We start from the raw sequence: 23,855 nt of genomic DNA on the forward strand, positions 1-23,855 counted from the left end.
CGATGATTTACAAAAACTGTCAACTAGAGACTAGTTACTTGAAACGGATTAGCTCCTCTTGCAAAGGAGTGAAGGGATGGTAGGCATAGCTACGATTGACTATGTGTGATCCCGTGGTATTTTATAACTCATCTATGAACAGTGAAATTTCCTACTTCCCGTGAGACTGGATATATCGAAACAATAAAGTCTTAATTCAAGCTATTGTGCATCTCTGCAACGAACGAAGAATTGTTTCATTTTTGGGAACAAATCTTAACTCCAAGAATGAAAAATTAACATAGAAATAACGTGAGGAAATACAAAGTTTTGAGAGAGTAAAATGCTGAAATTATTGTAATAAAACAAAAAAATTTGCATCCCTATTATCGGTTTAAGTAGAATACACTTGTAATATTTTTTTAATCTTCTTTGCACCATACTTGCTAATCACAATGCGTTTACAGCAAAAAAAAAAAAAAAAAAAAAAAAACTCATTTAGTTGAAAAGTAGTACAAATTAAGTTCGTCTACACATCGATATTTACAAATTTCTTTACACATGAGAATCTTCTTAATGTGTAATTTCAGAAGTCTTTGTATATAGTTGTTTTTTTTATGGCAATAGCTGATATAATATTAATACTTGAGTGACAAATTAATTTGTAGAATTTTAGGTTTTTCAGCCATGACTACGATACAAGAGGTGGGCGCTGGAATGAGTCGATTCAGTTGGCCAGACTACCTAGTATTTGCTGCTATGTTGGTGGTCTCTGGAGCTATTGGTATTTACTATGGATTCTACTCTAAGCAAAAAACAACAGCAGATTACTTGGTTGGAGGACGTTCCATGCGTGTTGTCCCTGTCTCGTTTTCACTTATAGCTACGTAAGTATTGACAGTTAGCAGTAATTGAGTGGTTTTCAATTTATATCCTGGAAGACAAGGGTATGTTTCTGGGAATAGGCATAGTTTCCGGTATTTCGAAAGGTATTGGAGTTATTCATAGAGCGGATTAACACAAAGTAAAGTGAAGCATTAAAAGGAAAAGTGATATCATGTTCAACATATAAACTTGGAAATACCCAGGAGTTCTTCTTTGTAATTAAATGTCCATCAATATGATAAATGAAATACTTAGTCTGTTTCAGCAAGACTACATTAAATATATTCGTTATAGCGTTCAATTATCTACCTATGACTATTAACGGAGTAATCAAAAAATTAACATAAAGGTGTCCAAAATACTCTGTCATATCTTTACCTACAAAATAATGGGTCAGAACATAAGGTAAGACGAAATTGGAAAATGAAATAAAATTCCCATCAAAAGAAATAAACTATTTCTAATGATTGGGGAAACTATGGATCTCATGATAATATAAATTTCTAGTTAAAGTCCATTACTATGTTTCGCATCTAAGGAAGACGATGATGATATTGAATTAAACGGTGGAATTATGGAAATGAGAGAATCCCTCGAAAACCCAACCTTTGGTATTATTCTACAACAAAGCTGGGATCAAACCAAGAGTCCAGCGCACTAGGGGTGAGCACAATACCGGTTAGACACTTTAACGCCTCACTATAAAATAGCTAAGCAGAATATGAAATAAACAATTCAGTACTCGTATAGGATTCAGAAACGTCATGTATACAGATAGCTGACAAAAGTTTGCTAGAAATTGTGTCCGATGGACCAATGAGCGGAGAAATGTGGGGAATGTATTATCATTTCATAAACAAGATTAATAATCTTGACACAATGAATTTAGAAACATATGGCCTTACGTTGTCCTAAAGCAGAAACTACTGCAAATTAGAAGGTTGAAAATTTTCATCTACACTTTCCAGATAGCGAGACTATAGTGTAATTGTCTGGCCAGCAAACAGCAATTTTCGGTGGAGCATACTACGAGCATTCCACCAAACAGCACATCATGTTGAAGCAATGCTGCTTTTCGTTGTTTGAAAGTGGGCTCATTGCTGCTAACCAATTATGACAGAGCAACGGAGTATCGTAAATAGCCTAATTTTAATTACACACGAGCACTCTGTCAAGAAACGGAGCCTCCTCATGGTGAAATAACAAAGAAGCGAATCCACAGTTAATCTATCTGGGACGCATCATCAAACTTTAAATCATTTCCCAAACTGGCCGAATTACTGGTGAATTGCTTCAGACTGCAATCGAACATTTCTTGCGATCCATCATATGTAAGGCCATTATTGAGCTCAAATGTGATGTTAATAGCTCGTTATCTGTGCCTCATGGAAGTCACATTGATTGTACACTCTTGAGAAGTCATACACTTTCTTAAATTTATTAAACGAATTTATCAATTCCTATCAAGTGCTTGGCAGATGTTACATGATGTTTTTCTTAGTAAGGAGAAATAACTCTATATATAATTAATCAAAACCAAACTGGTCCATTTATCATGAAGCAAACAAAAACGAGGTATGGGTAGAAGGTATGAGATCAGTATATTTATTCTTAACAATCCTAAAGTTAAGCCCAATTCTTCCTATGTCAAATATGTGACATGTACCTAGGTATTCTTACAAATATAGTATGATAATCTAGTAAATCATGGACGTTATTTATCTTTTACTTAATAAATATGGTACTACTTTAAATCTACTTTAATATATAATGATTATTTGCAGCTATGTTTCCGGAATAACTTTGTTGGGTACTCCTGCTGAGATCTATGTGTTTGGAACGCAGTATTACGCTATAGTATTAGCAGTGATTATAATGGGTTTTATCTCACACTTCATGTATCTTCCAGTTTTTCACCGACTTCAAATCACATCTACATACGAAGTAAGCATATATTGTTACCTTTTGGATAATAGATCAAACTTTGTAAATAATACTTACTGACAATGGTAATAGATTTATAATTAATACTAACTAAAGTACATGTTTTTCCCAAGGGAAATAGCACAATGGAGCATATCTTAACCTTTTTCCTAACTAGGATACGTGTATTACTGAAAGTGTAAATACAAAACTAAAAATATATTCTAATTTTAGTGTACATTTTGAACTCCCTTACCTCCGTCACGCTATGTCCTTCAATCAACTTGAAATAAAGAAAACCTTTGAGATAGGTACTATGTTCCTAATTCCTTTCAAACGGGCAAACCGTTTTCGGTGATGTCATCACAAACAACAAAACCTTGAGTTGAGAACTTTAACTCAGTTTTTCTCAGTTGAGCCGAGCCAAACCAAGCCGATGGCATCTGAGCCGAGCCGAACCAAGCAAATTACTCATCCCATTCGAGCCGGCTCCAGTTACTGGCTCAGTTGAACCTAGCCGAACCGGTTGACATCATTAGTGCTAGGGGGAATTACAACAGTACTCTTTTCCAGACTGCAAGTAATATGTGAGGCCGTAGTGGCTCAGTGGTTGAGCTTTCACCTCTGGTGCATGGGGTCCTGGGTTCGATCCCAGCTCGCACCAACAGAACTTTGTGGTGGACAAACACTGTGTGCGTGAGCTTTCTCGGGGTTCTCCCGTTTCATCCCACTTTCTACAATTTCATTCATTTTTCACCATTACCGTCTCCTTTAGCTTAGTCGGCATAACCGTGGAATGTAAAACTTAAATATTTCATTTCATTATTTTTATTTGTAGGTAATATGTGCATGGCATTTGATTAAAATTGCTCCAAGTGTTCTAGACTCATGCGTAAACACACACACATATATATTAAATACATTTTAGATATATATAAATGCAGATAAGAAACGGCTAAAGCAGCTCAGCTCACAGCTCAATCACCATCTAGCCGAACCGAGCCAACAGCTCACCCACCCAACAAACCAGCTTGGGTCGAATTGAGCCCTCGAGCCGATGACTTACTTGAGCCGAGCCGATGGCTAATTCCAACCCAGCCGGCTCAAGCCAATGGCTCAACTGAGCTGAGCCGAACCGAGGCGATAGCTTATCACAAATTAGCTGTCTCGAGCCGATAGCTGAACTAGTGGTTCAGGGCACGAGCCGAGGCGGTTGACATCAATCATCTAGGACCAAATGCACCAAACGAGAGCCGAGAGCTATTTTGTGAAAATAGTTAAAGTAATTGCAAATTCAAAAACTAGAAGTTATTAAAGGATTTGTACCCTTTTGATACATTAATATATGTGTGTTGGACATGTGTGCTGAAATCACTTTATGAGCCTTCCTCATCTGAAGTCTCTGTGTAATGAAATTTCTTCGATTGGTCTCTGTAGACTGACATATTGTAATCTTTGTCGTGCAACTTTAGTGGCAGTACGCAAGGGCGCCGATTTCTCTGTTAATTTTGGGGGCCCATTGAGGTGCAGAAGGCATATATGAAGATTTAAGACAAATTGCATTCAAATTATGTCAAATATTGTATATTCATAAATACAATGCGGGGCCCACATGAACTTTGGGGGGGGGCACGACCCCCTGGGATCGGCGCCCTTGGCAGTACGCAACATTTTATGTTGCTTCAATTTGTCAGAAATATTAATGTTTTTTAAAGTTTATTGCTTACTTTATGCTCAGGTTATCTACGTCTTTCAAATTATTTTTTTCTTTATTTCATTTTTAGTATTTAGATCGTCGCTTCAATAGGAGCGTTCGTGTTTTGGGATCTCTTCTGTTTGCTATCGAACTTGTGAGTATTTAAATACGTCTTTGCAAGTATAAAATCTTTGAATGTAAACGAATATTATGTAAGGCTGCCGATTTGAATTAATACATTTCTGAAAGCAAAATTAAAACCAGAATAAAAAAATTGAATAATTTATTCTTTTTCTTTATTATCTTTAGAGAAAAGAAAACTTGTTGAATAATAGACGGAATTTATTGTTTTTGCTGTTAATTATCTCAAAAAAAGAGAGTCTATATAAATTACAGTATTTAACTAACTTAAACATAATGCTTATTTGAGAAAATATTTTCTCCAACGGTAAACGTAGATGGCATAAAATCCATCAGAATTTACTACACAAATGTCGAGAAACTTCCCTTTTGCACTCATTATTTCCCTACGCTTTTATATTTGTTCGATTTGGAACAAGAAGACACATGTCATTACAATTCCAAAAACTAGTCATTCTTTTTACAAACTGAATATGTTACTTAACTTCCGCGAGATTTTCTACATCACTATTGCTTTCAATACACCACTCGGTATTAAAATGTTACTATAATGGATATTAATATGTTTTATTAGCTACTCTGTTTTGATTTCTTTGATCTGAAACATTTATCTTCAAGAGCATATTTTCATTCTTCTCCTTTCTTATTTTCCGTGTACTAGATTTCCAGTTATTCCATGTTTCACTAGAAAGTATTTACAAAGAGACACAGTGATTTCACTTATTTTGAAACACAACTCAGAATTTGTTACCAACCGAATCATAAAATACTCGAGAGACTATTTGAGGAAATCGGAATACGGTGGCTATAAAGTAGAAAACTCATAGATATAAACTCATATGAAGGATTGAACGTGACGTACTGTGGACATTCATCTTTATTTTATTAGGAATAGAGTTACACAGGCCATCATCGGAACCGAATACTAACAATTGTGAATACTAACTTAAGGGTCTTCCCTAGCGAAATTAAACTACCGCTAATTTTAGATGTTTTCTGTAATATCTTCAAAACAAATAAAAAGTAATCGAAAAGCAGAAACGTAGTGAGCTAGACAATACGATTTTGCATGCGATACTGTTATCATAATTCATCTATTTGCTTTCGATTTGCAACTGTAGGTAGATTTACCATTTTTTGTGAGTTCTGTAAATAGCGTCATATCAAAACAGATAGGTGAATTGTGGTGAAGGTATCACACACAAAATCGTATTCTCTAGCTCACCACGTTTCTGCTTTTTGAATATTTTTGTTTTGTTTTGAAGATATTACAGAAAAACTCTAAAATTAGCGGTAGTTTAATTTTGCTATAGTGAAGAGCCTTAACTGCTTCAACTGGATCCGAAAATTTGTGAATTCAAATTATACTTAAAAATCCTTCTTTTAAGGATACAATTTAAATTTTATGTTTAAAATGCATTTCTTCAACTTTCGGGAGAGCGATAACAACAAACTAACATTTAACGAAAAGTAAAGGCATATATTCCGAAGTTGGGCGTCCGCTTTCGTCAAGCTTTTTCACTTTTATCTCCTTTCCACACTTTCTGCAATTTGCTATTAGGTTCATTAATCCGTGCTCTTAACAAACTTTTAAAAGATTTTGCTCGTTATCAATGTATTCCTTCACAAATGTTAAAACTGTTAGTTCATTGCCCTTGTACATTCGCCATGTTGGTAACATAAATGCTCGTTTCTTTCCCACAATGCAAGTGCTCAGTTACCTTGCGCCAAGTAGTTCCCTCCGCTCGCCATATAGTCCCATGTTTATAACCGCTTATATATAACAAATAAACAGATTTTTCGAGACTGTTATATATTATCAAGCACACAAACGATCAAATTATCCATATCTTTCCTGTAAATTTTAAAAATTTCGCTGGAAACGGACGCCCAACTTTGGAATTTAACCCAAAGTAAATAATTGAATCATAACTAAAATAACGTTTAATGGTATGCTTTGGAGAGACCTAGAAAAACGTGAAAATCTGTAATAAGCTTGCATAGAACCGCACCGCATAGAATTTGCCAATATACCAGTGGCATATCTTACGTGATGGAGAAACTAACCTTTTAGTACATGACAGTCATCTTCTGTAGAGTTTGATTCTCCTGGTAACTCAGTAAATTACAAAATGTGTGATAGGGCTTATTTTGCGAATCCTTCAATTTATGTTTCTTGTCATACTTCTCTGCAGTGTCTGAATAATGTCTATGTTGACATTTAAGGAACCTATGTCCAATTTTTAAGGATTTAATTTTCTTCTAGAAAGCTATGAAGGGACGAATCTACACTTCATGCATATTACCTAACACTTTAAGATATCTGGATGACAATTATCTAATTATTATAATATAAAATGAGAGTATAAATACTATGTGCGACTTTTTGAGCAGTGTTGAATTCACACTCAAGTATTAGGATAAAACAAGACATATGACATACTAGGGTAACCTGACGTCCTGTTTATAATAGGATTGTCATTTTTTTAAATAAAAAAAGTCGTCCCGTATTCTGAGAAAAAAATGCGAAAGGGGCACATTTCCTTAAAATCAATTTTCTTAAAATTGCACCCGCTTTTCGGTTCATAGTTAGATATTGTACTAGTAGTTTCTTGTATGGATTTTTACAGTTTTTTGTAGTAAAAAAGATCAAATTTACAGGAAAATATCGAAAAATATGACATTCATGAGACAATCAAATCATGAGGTGTGTTCAATGTTAGAAAATAATGTGAAAATTAAAATTAGATAAAGGTTAAGTAAATAAAAAATATCATTATTTTGAAAAGCTAGAGCAGCGTTTCTCAGCCTTTTTTCTTTTAGGGCACAGCAAAGTACTATTCAAACTTTTGCCACACATCTGTATGCGATTATTTCCTAAATGCAAAAAAAGCAATGACATACAATATTTTTTTTATTGAAATACAAATCTCATAAGCAAATTACGTAAGACTGTTGAATCGAAACATATTAACATACAAGAAACTGTTCAACAATTCTGATATAGGTGGAGTTGAAAAACATTGTGTTTGTTGGAGTGAAGCTCTTCTACTCGAATTAGGCGTCCGTTTCTTACGGATAAAATCTATAAACTTTATATAAAGAAGCATTTTAAAGCTTGTAATATTAAGAACACTTATACTTTGGAGAAAAAATTTAATCTGGTATATGAATACATTACAGAGTGTGATTATTATATCAACAAAATAGTAGAAATGTTTTTAGAGAAAGATAAACAATTATTTAATTCTGTAAATGAACACTGAGCCCACTGTAGCATATGCATTTGATTGTGTAAGAATAGAAGAACTTGAACTGTTAACTGGATCAATTTGTAGTACTGTAATATTAAAAATTTAATAGATAAGTAACATTGGACGCTGGCAACTGAATTGTCAGGGAGAGTCAATTTAAATTGTTCTCTGGATGTGGCATATCTTACGTGATGGAGAAACTAACCTTTTAGTACATGACAGTCATCTTCTGTAGAGTTTGATTCTCCTGGTAACTCAGTAAATTACAAAATATGTGATAGGGCTTATTTTGCGAATCCTTCAATTTATGTTTTTTGTCATACTTCTCTGCAGTGTCTGAATAATGTCTATGTTGACATTTAAGGAACCTATGTCCAATTTGTAAGGATTTAATTTTCTTCTAGAAAGCTATGAAGGGACGAATCTACACTTCATGCATATTACCTAACACTTTAAGATATCTGGATGACAATTATCTAATTATTATAATATAAAATGAGAGTATAAATACTATGTGTGACTTTTTGAGCAGTGTTGAATTCACACTCAAGTATTAGGATAAAACAAGACATATGACATACTAGGGTAACCTGACGTCCTGTTTATAATAGGATTGTCATTTTTTTAAATAAAAAAAGTCGTCCCGTATTCTGAGAAAAAAATGCGAAAGGGGCACATTTCCTTAAAATCAATTTTCTTAAAATTGCACCCGCTTTTCGGTTCATAGTTAGATATTGTACTAGTAGTTTCTTGTATGGATTTTTACAGTTTTTTGTAGTAAAAAAGATCAAATTTACAGGAAAATATCGAAAAATATGACATTCATGAGACAATCAAATCATGAGGTGTGTTCAATGTTAGAAAATAATGTGAAAATTAAAATTAGATAAAGGTTAAGTAAATAAAAAATATCATTATTTTGAAAAGCTAGAGCAGCGTTTCTCAGCCTTTTTTCTTTTAGGGCACAGCAAAGTACTATTCAAACTTTTGCCACACATCTGTATGCGATTATTTCCTAAATGCAAAAAAAGCAATGACATACAATATTTTTTTATTGAAATACAAATCTCATAAGCAAATTACGTAAGACTGTTGAATCGAAACATATTAACATACAAGAAACTGTTCAACAATTCTGATATAGGTGGAGTTGAAAAACATTGTGTTTGTTGGAGTGAAGCTCTTCTACTCGAATTAGGCGTCCGTTTCTTACGGATACAACCCTGTGATACCTTAAACGTTCTTAATCAAATGTGACACGGCGATTCGAGAGCAAGCTGAGTGTCATAAGGGATTACATGTCCAGATCGAGCATACCATTGAGGAATAATCACAGAAACAAGATTCTCATAGACGTAACATTGAAAAAGCATCTGGCACTCAAATTCTCATTATAAACAATAGAAAATTGAAATTTCATAATTAGAAATAGAGCCAAGCCCTTTCCGTCTTGTTCTGCTTACACAAATTTTCAAAACTAATATGCTGTTTGCTGATATGCTAAATTCATTACTTGTATATTGTGTTCGTTCACGAAAACAATTGATAGATACACTAAATCATCTATGAATAATCAATGAAGGTCGAATACTTCACTCCAAATTTGCAGTTTTTGCATACCTAGTAATATGTTGTACTCTAAAGTGTTAGAAGCATATGTTTCATAGTACAGAGCTATGGCATTTATACCGGTTGTATATCCCGTGTTTCGTTAGTAGCTTTAACTCCTCAGCGCATGCCGTGCTATATATGACACATTCTCTTTTTTCACTTTAGCTTTTCTGTGATTTATCAAAGGCACCAAATGTCTGTTTTGTCTGCTGTGTGAGATATTGACGTGTATGAATAAGAGAATTTGGTGTAATCTGGCATGTTCTTTGTGAATTGTAAGTGTGTTATATATGACGCTTACTTATTTCTCGTCGGAATTAAGTGAAAAATTTAAAATTCAAGCTTTAATTCATTTTTCAAGTTCCCATATAAGGATTTCCAATACTGATTATTTTTTTTCGCTAAAAGAAAAAAATCCTGCAGAGAGGGGTTAATTTAGTAGTGGTTGACTGTAGCAAAATAAAACTTCCTTTTATAACAGTGACAGTAATCGTTAAATACTTCTCGTATGTACTCAAAACAGTCCTCCATTGCGTTACTACTATCTTCAACGATGTTGAGTGTTACGGGCGCTTATTTACTACGAATTCATGTGTACAGTAGATTAACACTTCTCCTGTATCTATTCTCTTTGTTCTTCCTGCAAGTTTGGGAAACAATCTCGGTATATTACACTGTAATATAAGGCAATTATACTTGACAGTAACACAAATTAATGCACCTCAGTATTATTGTCATTCACAACACAATAAACTATTTGTTTAATGTATATGTTACATTTGATTATAATATGTAATTTCAGGTTACCTGGGTACCGGTCGTTATATATATAACAGCTTTGGCTTTTAACCAAGGTAAGTCAGGGTAAATGATCCAAAAAAAAAACTAAGATCACTATAATAGTTCCAATGAATCAAATTGTAATTTCTATCAGTTTTCTTTGACTGCAAGTATTCACTGCTAAATGCTGGACATTTCACAAACGGTGTCTCACATGTCAAAGGTTTTCCTCACAAAATTGCATTTTTTTCATGATCTTTTAAAATATGTATCTTACTACAATACTTTTAAATTTCCATTTTCGAGGAACACCAATGTACCATAATAAAGGCATTATGAGGCAAATATGATCTTCCATTCTATGTACTCTGTAATTATCAGATCTTCTGCGGAATGTCTCAGGAATTGGTACGATAAAAAGAAGAAAGAAATGCAAGAAGAAAACCAAGATAGAAAAATATTTCTTTAGAAAATTATAAATTTCCAATAAGGATTCCCCTTTCCGTACGTATTTATTTATAAACTTAGACAAGATTCCTCAACCTGAGGGTTCAAGAAGATAAGTGGAAGAGGTAAATATAATTGAAATCTAATACGGCAAAAAATTCTAAATATTATTTTGAATTTTGTTGTGATACGTATATTTTTATTTTTGTACATAGGCCTACTGTTAAGAACAATAAAAATAGGTCTACTAAAGATTTTCAACAGGTACAGAGATGTAAAAAATCAATTTAAATGAAAGAGAAACGTTATGAAACTAACGAGAACTGCATATTAAAATACCAGAAAAATACAAATGAACAAAATCTGCATATTGAAATACAATTAAAATTGAAAGCTAACGAGGTACCTGAGCATCTTGCGATTTCACTAGTGCGGCAATGTCCTGTCGGATTCGATATTTGTAATATGAATGAGCTGACCAAACTTGTTTTTAGTCCATTTACTTTTAGAGAAGTTGCTCTATCCACTATATACAAGAAATGGATTCTACTATTACACGTGAGATTTCCACAATATATATATTAAAAATCCCACACAAGCTTATTACAAACCAGAAATTATAAGGGGGTAGCTGGCAAAAGGATGTGATAAAATAGGATCATGATAGTAATTAAGTTGAGAACCACTGAACTAAAATATAAAATGTCTGAGTTAATGAAATCAGATTCATACAAAGTGATATCGTAATTCTAGTTCTTTTTTTTTCTTGTTGGACAACCTTAACCTCGCAATATTGTGCGAATAAGTAGAAGAAGATTCAAGAAGAAAGGTATGTTGGAAGAGCAGATCATCTGGGTAATTGGACAATGACTGGATGTGCTGACACATGGGGCCGATGTATTGTAAATATTTCACATCATCACTTGTACCGACTGTAAGTAAAGAGTTTAAAAAAGTATTGCAACTAGTCTGTTAGTTTGGTTTTCCCTTACTTTTGTTCTCATTGCATTCTAACAGAATTTGAAATAAAGCTAATTAGATTAATCAAGATATGTTTAAATGAATCCCAAAGTAAAGTCCGAGTAGGAAAATTTTTGTCCATGAGCTTTCACCTCTAGAAATGCCTGAAACAAGGAGATGCGCTGTTGCCATTATTATTCAACTTTGTCCTACAATACGCTATAAGGAAAATCAAAGATAGCAAGCAGAGCTTAGAGCTGAGTGGTATTCACCAGATTATTGCGTATGCTGATGATGTAAATTTAATAGGGGGTGACAGGAGAACAATAGAAAGAAATTCAGAGATCTTATTAAACGCTTGCAGGGGCATGGGTTTAGAAGTAAATGCAGAGGAAACTCATTACATGGAAGTTCGTCTGGATTGTAATACGGAAAATTATGGATGCGTTAAAATATAAAGTAATACTTTGATAAAGTGGATACTTTCAAATATCTAGGATCAATATTAACACATGAAAACCATATTCACGAAGCAATTAGACGTCGGCTAAAAGCAGGGAATTCGTGTTACTGTTTAGTTCAAAATCTCTTATCATCGCGAGTTCTGTCAAGGAATTTGAACCTATCGTCGCTGACTCTGAGGGAAGAACGTAGACTGAAAATATTTCAGAACAAGATCCTGAGACATATATTTGGACCCAAGAGGAACGGGAATGGGGAATGGCGGGAACTTCTTAACGAGGAACTACATATTTTGTACGGTTCGCCGAACATTATTAGGATCATCAAATCTAAGAGGCATAAGTGGGCAGTTCATGAAACCAGAATGGAAGAAAGTAGCAATGCTTTTAAAAATTTTAACTGGAAGACTAACCGGAAAGCGACCATTAGGAAGACCTAGGCGTAGATGGGAGGACAATATTAAGATGAATTTCGCAGAAATTGCATGGATTTCGCAGAAATAGCAATGCAAAGTAGAAACTGGGTCCAGGTGGCTAAGGATGGAAGTCAGTGGAGAGCTTTTGTAAACGTGACATTGAGCATCTTGGTTCCATAGTCCATAGAATTAGTTAGTTTGTTAGTTCTCATTGTTGTCATCCAAACAGAGAGTATAACCCAGTCAGATTTTATTGATTTCATGGTGAAATAAGTGAGTATCTTGTTCTTTAACCTCATCTACTGTCTTCTTCTGTGAATCATACGTGTAATTTATTTACTTTAGATGAGACGACAGGCTTATTACGATAGCCCTCTTTCTTTCTTAAAATTTATTTGTGTGAATTTATTCATTTCAGTGACTGGCATTAACATCCATCTCGTGACTCCTGTAGTGTGTGTTGTTTGCATATTTTATACAACAGTTGTAAGTAGTTAGTTAATTCTGTACTTGTATCAATCATTTTATTTCGTTCTACATGTTGGAAATTGCCATCTTTGTGAGTTTCACGAAAACTGGGCACATCGCAAGCTCTTCTTAAATACACTTTGTAGGTTTCTATTACATAAATTTTGAACAAACAATTGCACCTTATTCAGAATTCTATTTACTTACTAAATTTTACGTTCTCCTGCACGCAAGTAATTGTGGAATAATGTTTTTCTGTAAATAGTTATGTATAACAATTTCGTCAGACAATTACAGACCATCTTTCAATTGTGCATTACGATTCCTTGACCTATTCACATTATCTTGTAGTCGTGCTCATATCTTCCAGAAGGTCAGAGATCCAGCTAACATATCAGCCAACACTTCTATGTCGAAATCGTGTTCTACAGGTCCGCGGTGGGTTCAACAATTTTATTTGATTCTGAAACTCACTTTACAGCCGATTGAGGGAGAATTAAGTTTTTAGTATAGGTCTCCTAATTCCTTTTCTTAGCGAATATATCTGATGATCACAAATATTCACTACTACAACATGCATCCTATTCTTTTAGCTTCCATATTTGGGTATTCTCCTTCTTTTTCTGTGAATAATACTAAATACTGGAGTGTCAACTGAGAATCGAATCCTTGATTATAGATTCTCCGTCCATCTAAATCTAAGGTTAATATCTCAGAATTGAAATGAATTGAAAAGAATAGGAAATAGATAATTGTATAATCAAGAGATTTCAATCTCATTAGTTGTTCTCACAACGAGTATGAAGTCTGTACTTCTTATAACGGGTATGAAGCCAGGAATCTGAAAAGGTTAACATGAAAAGGCACTTACAGTGTCTTCCTTGTGGTAGTTGCAGTAATCCTTGAAGTAATCCTAAGCCTTTCCTCGACTTACACAACTTGCAGATTTATAGCAAGTCTAGAGCTGAAGTATAGACTTGAAGTGTGTGGACTGAGTATAGATGGTTCTTTTTATATACAACTGCAAAATATAATCTGTATAACATTCATATTTCGTTGTCTGGAGTTTCCATGGTATGTCTGTTGGAATAAAAAACGGCTTCGGGCTTCTCGCAATAAACCGGATAACAACTCTCACTTAATTTATTCAATTTAGATATTTGGTATTTTCTGCCCAAGCCAGCCTAGGATTGTTTATATAAAATTACAGAAATTCAAATATTTACAAAAGTTCCGGTTTTTAACTTGATATTGTAAAACTTCGTCTCATATAGGTTGTAGGTAGAATATTTAATAAACAGAGCGTCCGGAATCGACTCCCACTACCAGTTTTATTATAAAAGCTTCCACTATAGAAGTATTTTCACAAAATACTATAGAAAATAATCTCTCTAATATGAAAGATAGAAATAGGTAGTCTTGGACCGTAAGGTCGCAGGCAGGATCTCCACAGAGTCCCGTAGCAGGCTAAGCGGTTGAGATTAGGATTCCGAGACATAGCCCCGTAGCAGGCTAAGCCAGGCGATAGGATAGGCGCAGTCCTGGAGCAGAGTAGAGTCCTGGGGTTAGGTTACTCCAAAAGTTCCGTAGCAGACTAGAGGAAGGTAACCAGAAAACTGGTATCGAGTTGTTTTAGTCCATCCAATTTATAGGGTCCTTTGGGTGGCGGTGGCGCTGCTGCTCCGATGTCGTCTTCTGCTCCGTGGGAGGGGCCAGAAGCCGTCGTCTGCATGTGACTCTAGATCCATCTGGTGGGAGATCCTCTTGCCGAACCACGTGGTGGTGTTTGCAAACACTGATGCGTGGAAGTGTTTGTTTACAACATCACATAGGATATTACAATATACTGCTGCATCATCTGGAAGAGAAGAAATAATATATCACAATAACATCTGCTCAACCGTAGCTAAGGGTCTGTGACGTTTTAGACCCTAAGTAGTTATTCTAGTTTAAAATATACAAAACGATAATAATGCCTGTTGTTCTGTATGGCTGCGAAACATGGTCACTTAGTCTAAGGGAAGAACATAGACTGAAAGTATTTGAGAACAAGATCCTGAGACGAATATTCGGACCCAAGAGGAACGGGAATAGGGAATGGCGGAAACTTCACAACGAGGAACTACATAATTTATACAGTTTACCCAACATTGTTAGGGTCGTCAAGTCTAGGAGGCTTAGGTGGGTCATGTAGCTAGAATAGAAGAAAGTAGAAACGCTTTGAAAATCTTGACTGGAAGACCAATCGGAAAACGACCATTAGGAAGATCTAGGCGCAGATAGGAGGACAATATTAAAATGGATCTCGCAGAGATTGGAATACAAAGCAGAAACTGGATCCAGTTGGCTAAGGATAGAATTCAATGGAGAGCTTTTGTGAAGGCGGCATTGAACCTCCGGGTTCCATAGGCTATAGAGTTAGTTAGTTTAAGTAGTTATACTAACCTTGCTCTAGCTTTAGTATCTTCGAAACAAACATTGGTTTATTTTGTGACATTTTCCATCGCTATCCACCACTAGTTACTTCTCCTTTCTTGTTTTTGCAGAAAACATAAAAGTAAACAAGTCACTAGTGCACATGATATGATATTCACAATCCTTCGTACTATTTCCTAACATGATTATCAAGTAATTTCTGCTTTGTTGATTGGTAATCTTACGAATATGGATGCTGTTTTTTCTCTTAATATTGAACCTGTTTGTCTTGAGATATGGCTTCGTATACTTAACATTTCAAGTGGACAGAGAATTCGAAATTTTTTAAATCTTCCTTATAAAAATGCAAAATTGTAATTTTATTTAAAAGCATTCCTGAATAATTATAGAACAAAACTAACAAGTTACGTAAAATGATTTTATCTAATACTATTGTTTCGAATTTAATATCGTTGGTGCTCAATTTCAGAATATAATGGAAACAAGATTCACTCTAAGGGATATCAAAAAACAGAGGTAAAAGAAGTATTATTATAAAGAATTAATCTCTTATTTATCAATTCCAGACTATGGTGCACTCAAAAGTGTCTCATATTGAGGACTGAAGAATAGGGATCCAAATTTTTGAAATGACACCTTCCATAGATCCTATCTATAATGGCTGGATCTATTAAGGCGAAAAATGTAGATGCACAACGGATCTACTAGAAAGATGCTGAATTTCAGCCTTATAAAATTTTCAGCAACACCTGATACGCACGATTCCGGGAACTTTTAAAAATCCTCTCATAATCCTGCCGAGAAGTTTAGAATTTTCCTATTCCCAAATGGGCAATATGCATGTGGCATATTAATATACTTGATACATGTAAAATAAAATGTCCCCTTTCCGGTTTTAGGACACTGTTGGATGGGGTTGAGTTTTGTCGCGTTGTAATTAAACCGACCGGGGAAAGCCAGATTTTTATGACCTAGAGTAGTACTCTAGAGAGCTTAGCTTCATCAGTAGACATATTTGGTTAATGGTATGCAATCCATCGCAAAATAGACGAATGCCATTACTCCTCTCATTAACCGTATTTCAACCGCTGTAGAGCTCTGGAGGATTTATTTCAGCCCATGTCAGCAAGAACTAACAAATCATTTCAATTCAATGAGTGACTAATATGAGCACAATAAGTACTATTACTATCTATTCTATCCTCTTATGAGTACCAATAGGATCATGAGTGTCAACTTATCTACTGATTTCAAGCTTAATTCATTCCAGTGAGGGTACTCTGATCGTGCTTGCCATCTCAACCTACACGCATCGTCACGTTATTACGTTGACTCCAAACCATACAGAACTTGCATCTGTAATACAGACTACCTTAGTACAAGAGAACGTAACACAGCAGAGACCATTACTGAACAACCGATCATAGATACACGAAGAAGAGATTTTGAGACTGAGACACACATCGTGGATTACCAATTTAATATTGTATGTAGAAATGGATCTAGTCAACTACCGTAAATTGATCAATAATCGGTAGAGCCTATAATATGAATTGCGTTATCATTTTAGTACCAATGTGGACAACATAAACAGCTATAATCATACTAGTCACTTTTGTAAACTATTCTAGATACTCACAACTGTATTGATAATTTTTAAAAGAGTGCAAATGCTATTTAGAAAATTAAATATAATTATTCAATTATTGATACTCTTTTATGCTTTATCTTGTACTGCATAAAAGCATATTTTTCTAGGGAGGTCTGAAGGCAGTAGTGTGGACTGACCTTTTCCAGTCTCTAATTATGTTCGGCTCCATGTTGCTTGTTATAATCAAAGGCACCATCGACGTTGGAGGTCTAGGAGTTGTTTGGCAAAGAAATTATGACAGTCAACGTTTAGAAATTTTCAAGTAAGAAACTGAGTCAGACAATTACATTTCTTTCTCTTGATAATAGTTGAAAGACATTGAGATAAATAAATTTATATATCCTTAGTTTTTAACATAAACTAAGTTAAGAACATGTAGTATCCTATCTCTCCATTATGTAAAATCGAACAATATGACCTTATCTTGCTAAGTACGTATCTCTTTGCACCGTTTCAAAAGTACAGTTCTTTTTGACACTTGAACAACAACATATGTAAACATATAATTGGCTTTCACTGACTTACTGATGGATGAATTTCTCGCTACTACGACGTTGAACCGGCGTAGTTGATTGGGTTAGGTTGCAGTTGATTTAATACATAATTATTTTGCATACTGAATATTCACTTTCTTAGTTTGGAGTCTGTTTCCGTTAGAGGAATTATTAACACTTCCGATCCTAGGGATGTTTACATTGACAAAAGTCCTGTGTCTTGAAAAAAAAAAATAAGGGTTATTTTTTAAAAAATCATATCTTTCTAAGTTTTTACCTTAAACGGTTGAAACTTTCAGAAATAAAAGAAAAAGTAGCAATATACTAGAAGATGCCGGTTCTAGTACAAGAAATACGTGAATAAATATTGCAAATAATAACTTTATTTCTTGTAAAGTAACAATGTTTGAGTGTTGTGAATGATAATGATACACCTTCTTTAGTTCTTTTGCTGCAATGACTGAAAGGCATTCTTGGATCATGTTTGCCAATAGATAATTCACAAATTACCCAGAATTTCTCTCTCAAATAAAAGAACATACACAATTGATTTTTGGTTGGTATTTTAAATTTTAAATGTCTAAATTGTTCCAGAACGACACTCGGATTTAACATAAGTTTATAGCTTGACGTTCTGGAACTACAATAGTATTGAAAGTGTTAAGTGCTTCATATGAAAATTACCTATATTAATGAAGGCCGACTGTTCCTAAACTCCAAATGATTTATTCACTTTATATAGTTGGAAAGTAACACTTCTCTACCCTTTTTATTTACCACGTTAATGTCTCACTACACATATCTTAGTATTGCACTTACGTAAGAAAACTATACATATCAGGAATATTTTCAACTACATACCTATTTGATTAACACCTATTTAACAATTCACAAGGGATGAAGGATGTGTCTGTAGAACCTCTTTACCTCAAATGTTGGTCTGATCATCTAATAGTACGGCCTGCTTTCACTAATGATGCTCTGGTGACCGAGAAACTCCTGGGAAAATGAAATTCCCCTTACGAAATACCAACGGTCTTTTACGGAGACGGATGAGAAGATATAAAGAATCTTATCTTTTACACGAAACAGGCAACCACCTCAAAAGTGTACAAGCCAATAGATAAATGATTGATGGCATAGTATGCAGAGGACAATGCAAAGCCACTCCATTAAATATCAGTGCGGATATTAAATGTATCAACAGCCCTATTATGACAAAATCCTCTCTAGTAATAAATAGATCAGAGGTAAAATAGTCTTCAGTTGGATCTGAGAGTTGGGGCTACTAAAAGCTAAGCATATCTAAGAGATCAAAATTTAAAAGACAAACTGTCTGGTAATATAGAATACTTTTTGGCAATACAGAAAATCATAATTGTTAGTTTTTAGTCCAGTAATTTAAATTACGTTATTCCAACAGATAGATACAGACACAATGATTATCAAATGCCTAGTTCCCGAGAGTTGGTTAATTTCAATAGTTTATGAATGCGTATATTCATTTAGAAGACCACTTAATAAAACATTGTACGTGTTGATTTTATTTTAGTGTGGACCCAAATCCTTTGATTCGGCACACTTTCTGGAACGTTGCTTTTGGAGGTCTTGGTCTTTGGTTGACCATTAATACCTGCAATCAAACGATGGTTCAGAGATACCTTGCTCTCTCTACTTTACGGAAAGCAAGAATGTAAGTACTATATGTCTAATGATGAGTTAATGCATTTGTTTGGTACAGTAGATGTTATACTATTGAGCTGAAGGAAGTGCTGGAAGGGGCGACATGACTGGTTTGAGGGATTACTTTAAGGAATTGCCATATTATAAGATCAGTTTACGTAGCTTATTTCTTGTTGTTTGTTTCCCGGCGGGAGCTCATGTAGTTCGGATTACACGTTAATCAGTAGGTCCCGTCTCATATAGCCTCGCTGCTGAAAAGGATGTTAAAATCAACTTAACTCTTGTTGTTATGGGATAATATTATTGTGATTGGAAGAGGTAATTAAAACAACAGAAAAACTGACGAACCAAATAATTTGTTCCGATATTAGGAAACCCGTATATGAAGCATTGAAATGTTTTAGAGACGATAAATCCTACACTGCAGATATATTAATGTTAATACTGTATTAAATATTTTTTAATATTTACAGTTCTTTTCTGCAGAAGACATTTAAATTAAGCAGCTGTATTGATGATTAAATGTTAGAGCCATTATTAAATAACTTTTCGTAATCAACGCATAAAGCTTTAAACGTTTCTACGCCTCAGTTTGCACAAATGCAATTAGGTTTAAGTCAACATTCTTTTTTTCTTGAAAAATCCTTTGCAGATTCAAGAAAAGTCACTGTGAAAGCAGTGCCTTTCAAGACGCTGCTGTACGCTGTATGTCTGGTGTTGCTTTTAAACTGCAAAATTAGTTCTCTATCTCACGATCTGTACAAATATTTAACACATGTAATGTCAACATAATATTTTAACATCAATTGTTCTTGTCAATATCATGACAACTTTATAAGAGTTCTGATTTCTTAAACTAATAAACATGGCAAATTATTTTATTATGACACATTGTCTATTGTAATCTTAAACTTACAAGTTATATTTTTGAGTAAAACGAATTATAATTAGGTCGAGGTAAGTAAAAATATGAAAAAATCATATTTTACCGAAATACATTATGATGAAACGATAATGATTTTAATTTATTATAATTTTTATTATTATCAAATTAATATCATGGTAGTAAATATGAGGTTAATGATGTGAAATTAGAGCAAATATACTCTATCAAGGGTATACGAATCACACTTCAGTGACAGTTAAAAGTTTGTTACCATATAAAGCCTATTATATAAGGGTCTAGAAGGAAAATAGATTTTTATTTTTAAACAATGGCCTAAATTTCAAAATGGTAGAACTTATGTACTTTTATACAAATTATTTGTTAGACCTAAACTAGAATTTGGATCTACAGCATTGAACGGTAGTCTATTTCTACAGCTTTGATAAACAGAATTGAATCTATACAAAAATGTTTTATTAGATTATTATGTTCTAAAACGAAAATGAAGTACTATTCTAATACTTATGAGCACTAAAATAACGATTTAGGTTTAGAGGAACTTACAGACAGAAGAAAATTTTATTATAAAGTTTTCATAGAAAAGTACTGGAAAATTTATATTAGTTCCAAACCACAGTATAACAAGCCGCACAATTTTAATTCCACTACACCGAAAACGTAAAATTTTAAGGTTAACTCGTTTTTTTTTAATGTTTCGACTGGTTGTTTTAGTGATTCAGTAGGACAATTCCACTAGATGTAAGTTTCAAATGTTTAATTTATTCTTTACTTTTCTGTTAAATTTTAAGTGGGAGGTACCGGGATCGTTACTCGCCGATTCCACCATGTAAAGATTTTTGTCTTTTAGGATAGAGGGGAAAGATGTTACACTGAAGTTTAGACTTTCTCATCAATTTTATTATAAAATTTCCTCTTCTACAGAACAATTATTAGAAATAAAAAGAAGTTCCTCTAATTAATTGGATATTTGTTGGTAAAATTATAGGAACCCAATAACCTTAGGGCTTGTTTAATGGGTTTTCCTCAGTGTCCATGCGTCTTAGAGAGTGGGATAAAGAACTCTCAATTACCGAGCGTCTTAGAGGGTTAGTAGTTATTACCACTCAATGAGCATGCGTTTTGGAGAGGGTATTAAGGAACTCTTAACGACCAGGCGCCTTAGAGAGTATAGGTCAGGTGCCTCTCAATAACCAATGAGTTGGCGGCTTGATCAACCAGGCAGGATTGATGTCTTTTGTGGTGCTCTGTCTTTTATGCAGAAATATTATAGACATGTTCTTCGTCACTTGCCGATTCTTGGCGATGGTTGTTCTTGGTTGTAGTTGAAGAATGTTTACATCTAGCACGTTGTGTAAGAACATGCGTAACCTTACACTATTTGATGTAAAAAGTTTAGCTGTTATAAGAACGGAACATGGAACTTACCCTGCTTTAGTTAACTTCATATTCCATTATATGTGGTTAGTTTTGTCTTTGTTCTTGCTTTTCTGTTCTAACGATATTGTACCTCCTATATTGTACGTTTATATTACGATACTATACAAAGTGCTGTATTTTTTTGCTCAAAGCTATTCGCTCCATTATAATAATTGTTATTATTTTATTTCAGTGCACTCTGGGGTTTCGTATTTGGGGCGATTTCTTTAGTCTCGATTTGCTCCTATTCAGGACTTTTAATTTTTGCATCGTATTATAAATGTGACCCATTAACTACTAAGGTACGCAAATACAGTGTAATTTTTTATTCATGTTTACTACAGTAACTAGTTTATGCTCTTTAATACTATGAGTTAATACGAATAGTACTATGAGTTATGCGTATTAGTATTATGAGTTAATATGAGTTCATAATTTTTCTTTTATAATAATGGCAATTTCTCCCTTAAGGATTCCGAATTCATGTACTGCAACTGCTCTAAAAGGGATTGTTAACGTACAGAAGAAGCAATAAGCAAATATATCCTAATATAGGAAAGTTATAAGTTGTTTAATACGCGTCAATGGATGCAAACGCCAGTTAGGTTTAGTTAACCTATTAGTTTGGAGGTTTCTTTTAAGTTTTAACTCGGTGAATCACTTTTTGTTATATTGATCACTTTTTGTTACATTGGGCATTGCAAAATTCATGAACTTTGTGTGTTAACACTTTAGAGGCCATAAAAAGAAATACGGTATTCGGGATCACATGACAAGGCAGAATCCAAACATAGTATGTGTGCTTTTGAAATTGCTCAAACATGAACGTGGAATGTGAATAGAGACAGAACTTTTACAACAAATTACTTGAGAAGTTGTCAAAAATAGACTTGGCAACTATTGAAATCTTCCACTATTGATATTGATAGGAAATAAATGCAACTGATACTAGTGTGCAAGAAGTGGTATCTCGTACTATAATAGAAAATCTTTAGTGACTCTTTATAATCGGCAAGATTTTACGATGATTATTTTCTGAATCAATTGGTGAGGGCTTTGGGAAGTAAGACTGACTGTAGCTGACTACTTTGCAATGATGAAATAATGTCAGAAAATAAAAGTTGTTACAATTTTAAGTTATCAATTATTGTATTTTGTCAATATTCGATAGACTGAACTGATAAATATACTTGGCGTTTTAATATATATTACTTGAATGTGTTTCACACATATTTACACCACTTTGCAATGTCGTTTCCTTCTACGACACTTGTTCTAGTGTCAATATTCTGTTAAACCAATTCATACAGAGCTTAAGCCACTTACTTTCTAAAACCTTTGAGTTGATGGAAAGCCGAACTTTCAGTGTTTAGCCAATCATTTTGTGATCTATACCATCTACAACTATATCTTCTAATCGCAAATTTCTCATTAACTCTTTTCAAAATATTTTATCTTGCAGAGGTGTTTAGACATTCAATCAAAAATATTTGAAAATTCAATCAAAATAACGAATAGTTACAAATGTTATTGATGTACAGTTATTTTGCAAGACGGAAATTTTAATCACTTGATTGAGTTATGCGTCGATTTATGTGGTGAGGCGAAGCAAGAAACAAAAATGATTACTCGTCTACTTAAATTTTTTCTACAATTTTCTTGCAGTAAATTTCTGTGTCATTCCAATCTGGCCTAAACGACAAAGGAAATTTGCAAATAACTATTTAACATAAATATCTTTGCTTTGTTTTAGTTGGCAAAGGCTCGGGACCAATTATTACCTTTATTTGTGATGGATACTTCAGGGCATATTCCAGGCTTACCAGGATTGTTCGTTGCTGGAGTTTTTAGCGCAGCCCTTAGGTATGTAGGACTTTGACGATAATAGACGTTTTGGAAACAGGAAGGTCTCAGTACTAGAGCTGTTTAGCTGGTAGTGAGTCCTGACATATATGTTTCCTTATGAACAAAAAGCATAAACAAAATTATGATATCTAACTTCTTAAATATGGGAAAATTCTTTGTTATATAATGTTTGAGTTAGAGAAAACTCACATAGTTACGTTAATAATCTTATATTTTTTCTTTTTTCAAGATCGTTCTTAGAAATATGTAAAAGCAGTGATTGAAGAAAGACAGTATGTAGTAATGTAATACATTTGCTTTTGTCTTACAAGAGATAAACGCATACCTCTCTGTAAAATAGCACGCCATCATTGAACATATACGTATATACTTTAAATGTGA

General features: G+C 33.9%; 1 protein-coding gene across 1 annotated transcript in view; it reads left to right on the forward strand.

Moving 5' to 3' along the window:
* Window positions 1-660: 660 nt before the first annotated feature.
* Window positions 661-23,855, forward strand: part of LOC145667969 (uncharacterized) — a 118,865-nt gene continuing 95,670 nt past the window's right edge. Inside the window, exons 1-9 of the mRNA XM_081735393.1 lie at window positions 661-866; window positions 2,649-2,808; window positions 4,572-4,637; window positions 10,292-10,343; window positions 12,972-13,039; window positions 17,216-17,370; window positions 19,155-19,295; window positions 21,802-21,910; window positions 23,362-23,471. Coding sequence (XP_081591519.1) covers window positions 667-866; window positions 2,649-2,808; window positions 4,572-4,637; window positions 10,292-10,343; window positions 12,972-13,039; window positions 17,216-17,370; window positions 19,155-19,295; window positions 21,802-21,910; window positions 23,362-23,471 — 1,061 coding nt within the window. The 5' untranslated portion in view covers window positions 661-666. The remainder of the gene's footprint in view (window positions 867-2,648; window positions 2,809-4,571; window positions 4,638-10,291; window positions 10,344-12,971; window positions 13,040-17,215; window positions 17,371-19,154; window positions 19,296-21,801; window positions 21,911-23,361; window positions 23,472-23,855) is intronic.

Source organism: Thermobia domestica, chromosome 13 (assembly GCF_964235325.1).
Source record: "Thermobia domestica chromosome 13, izTheDome1.hap1.1, whole genome shotgun sequence".
NCBI lineage: Eukaryota > Metazoa > Arthropoda > Insecta > Zygentoma > Lepismatidae > Thermobia > Thermobia domestica.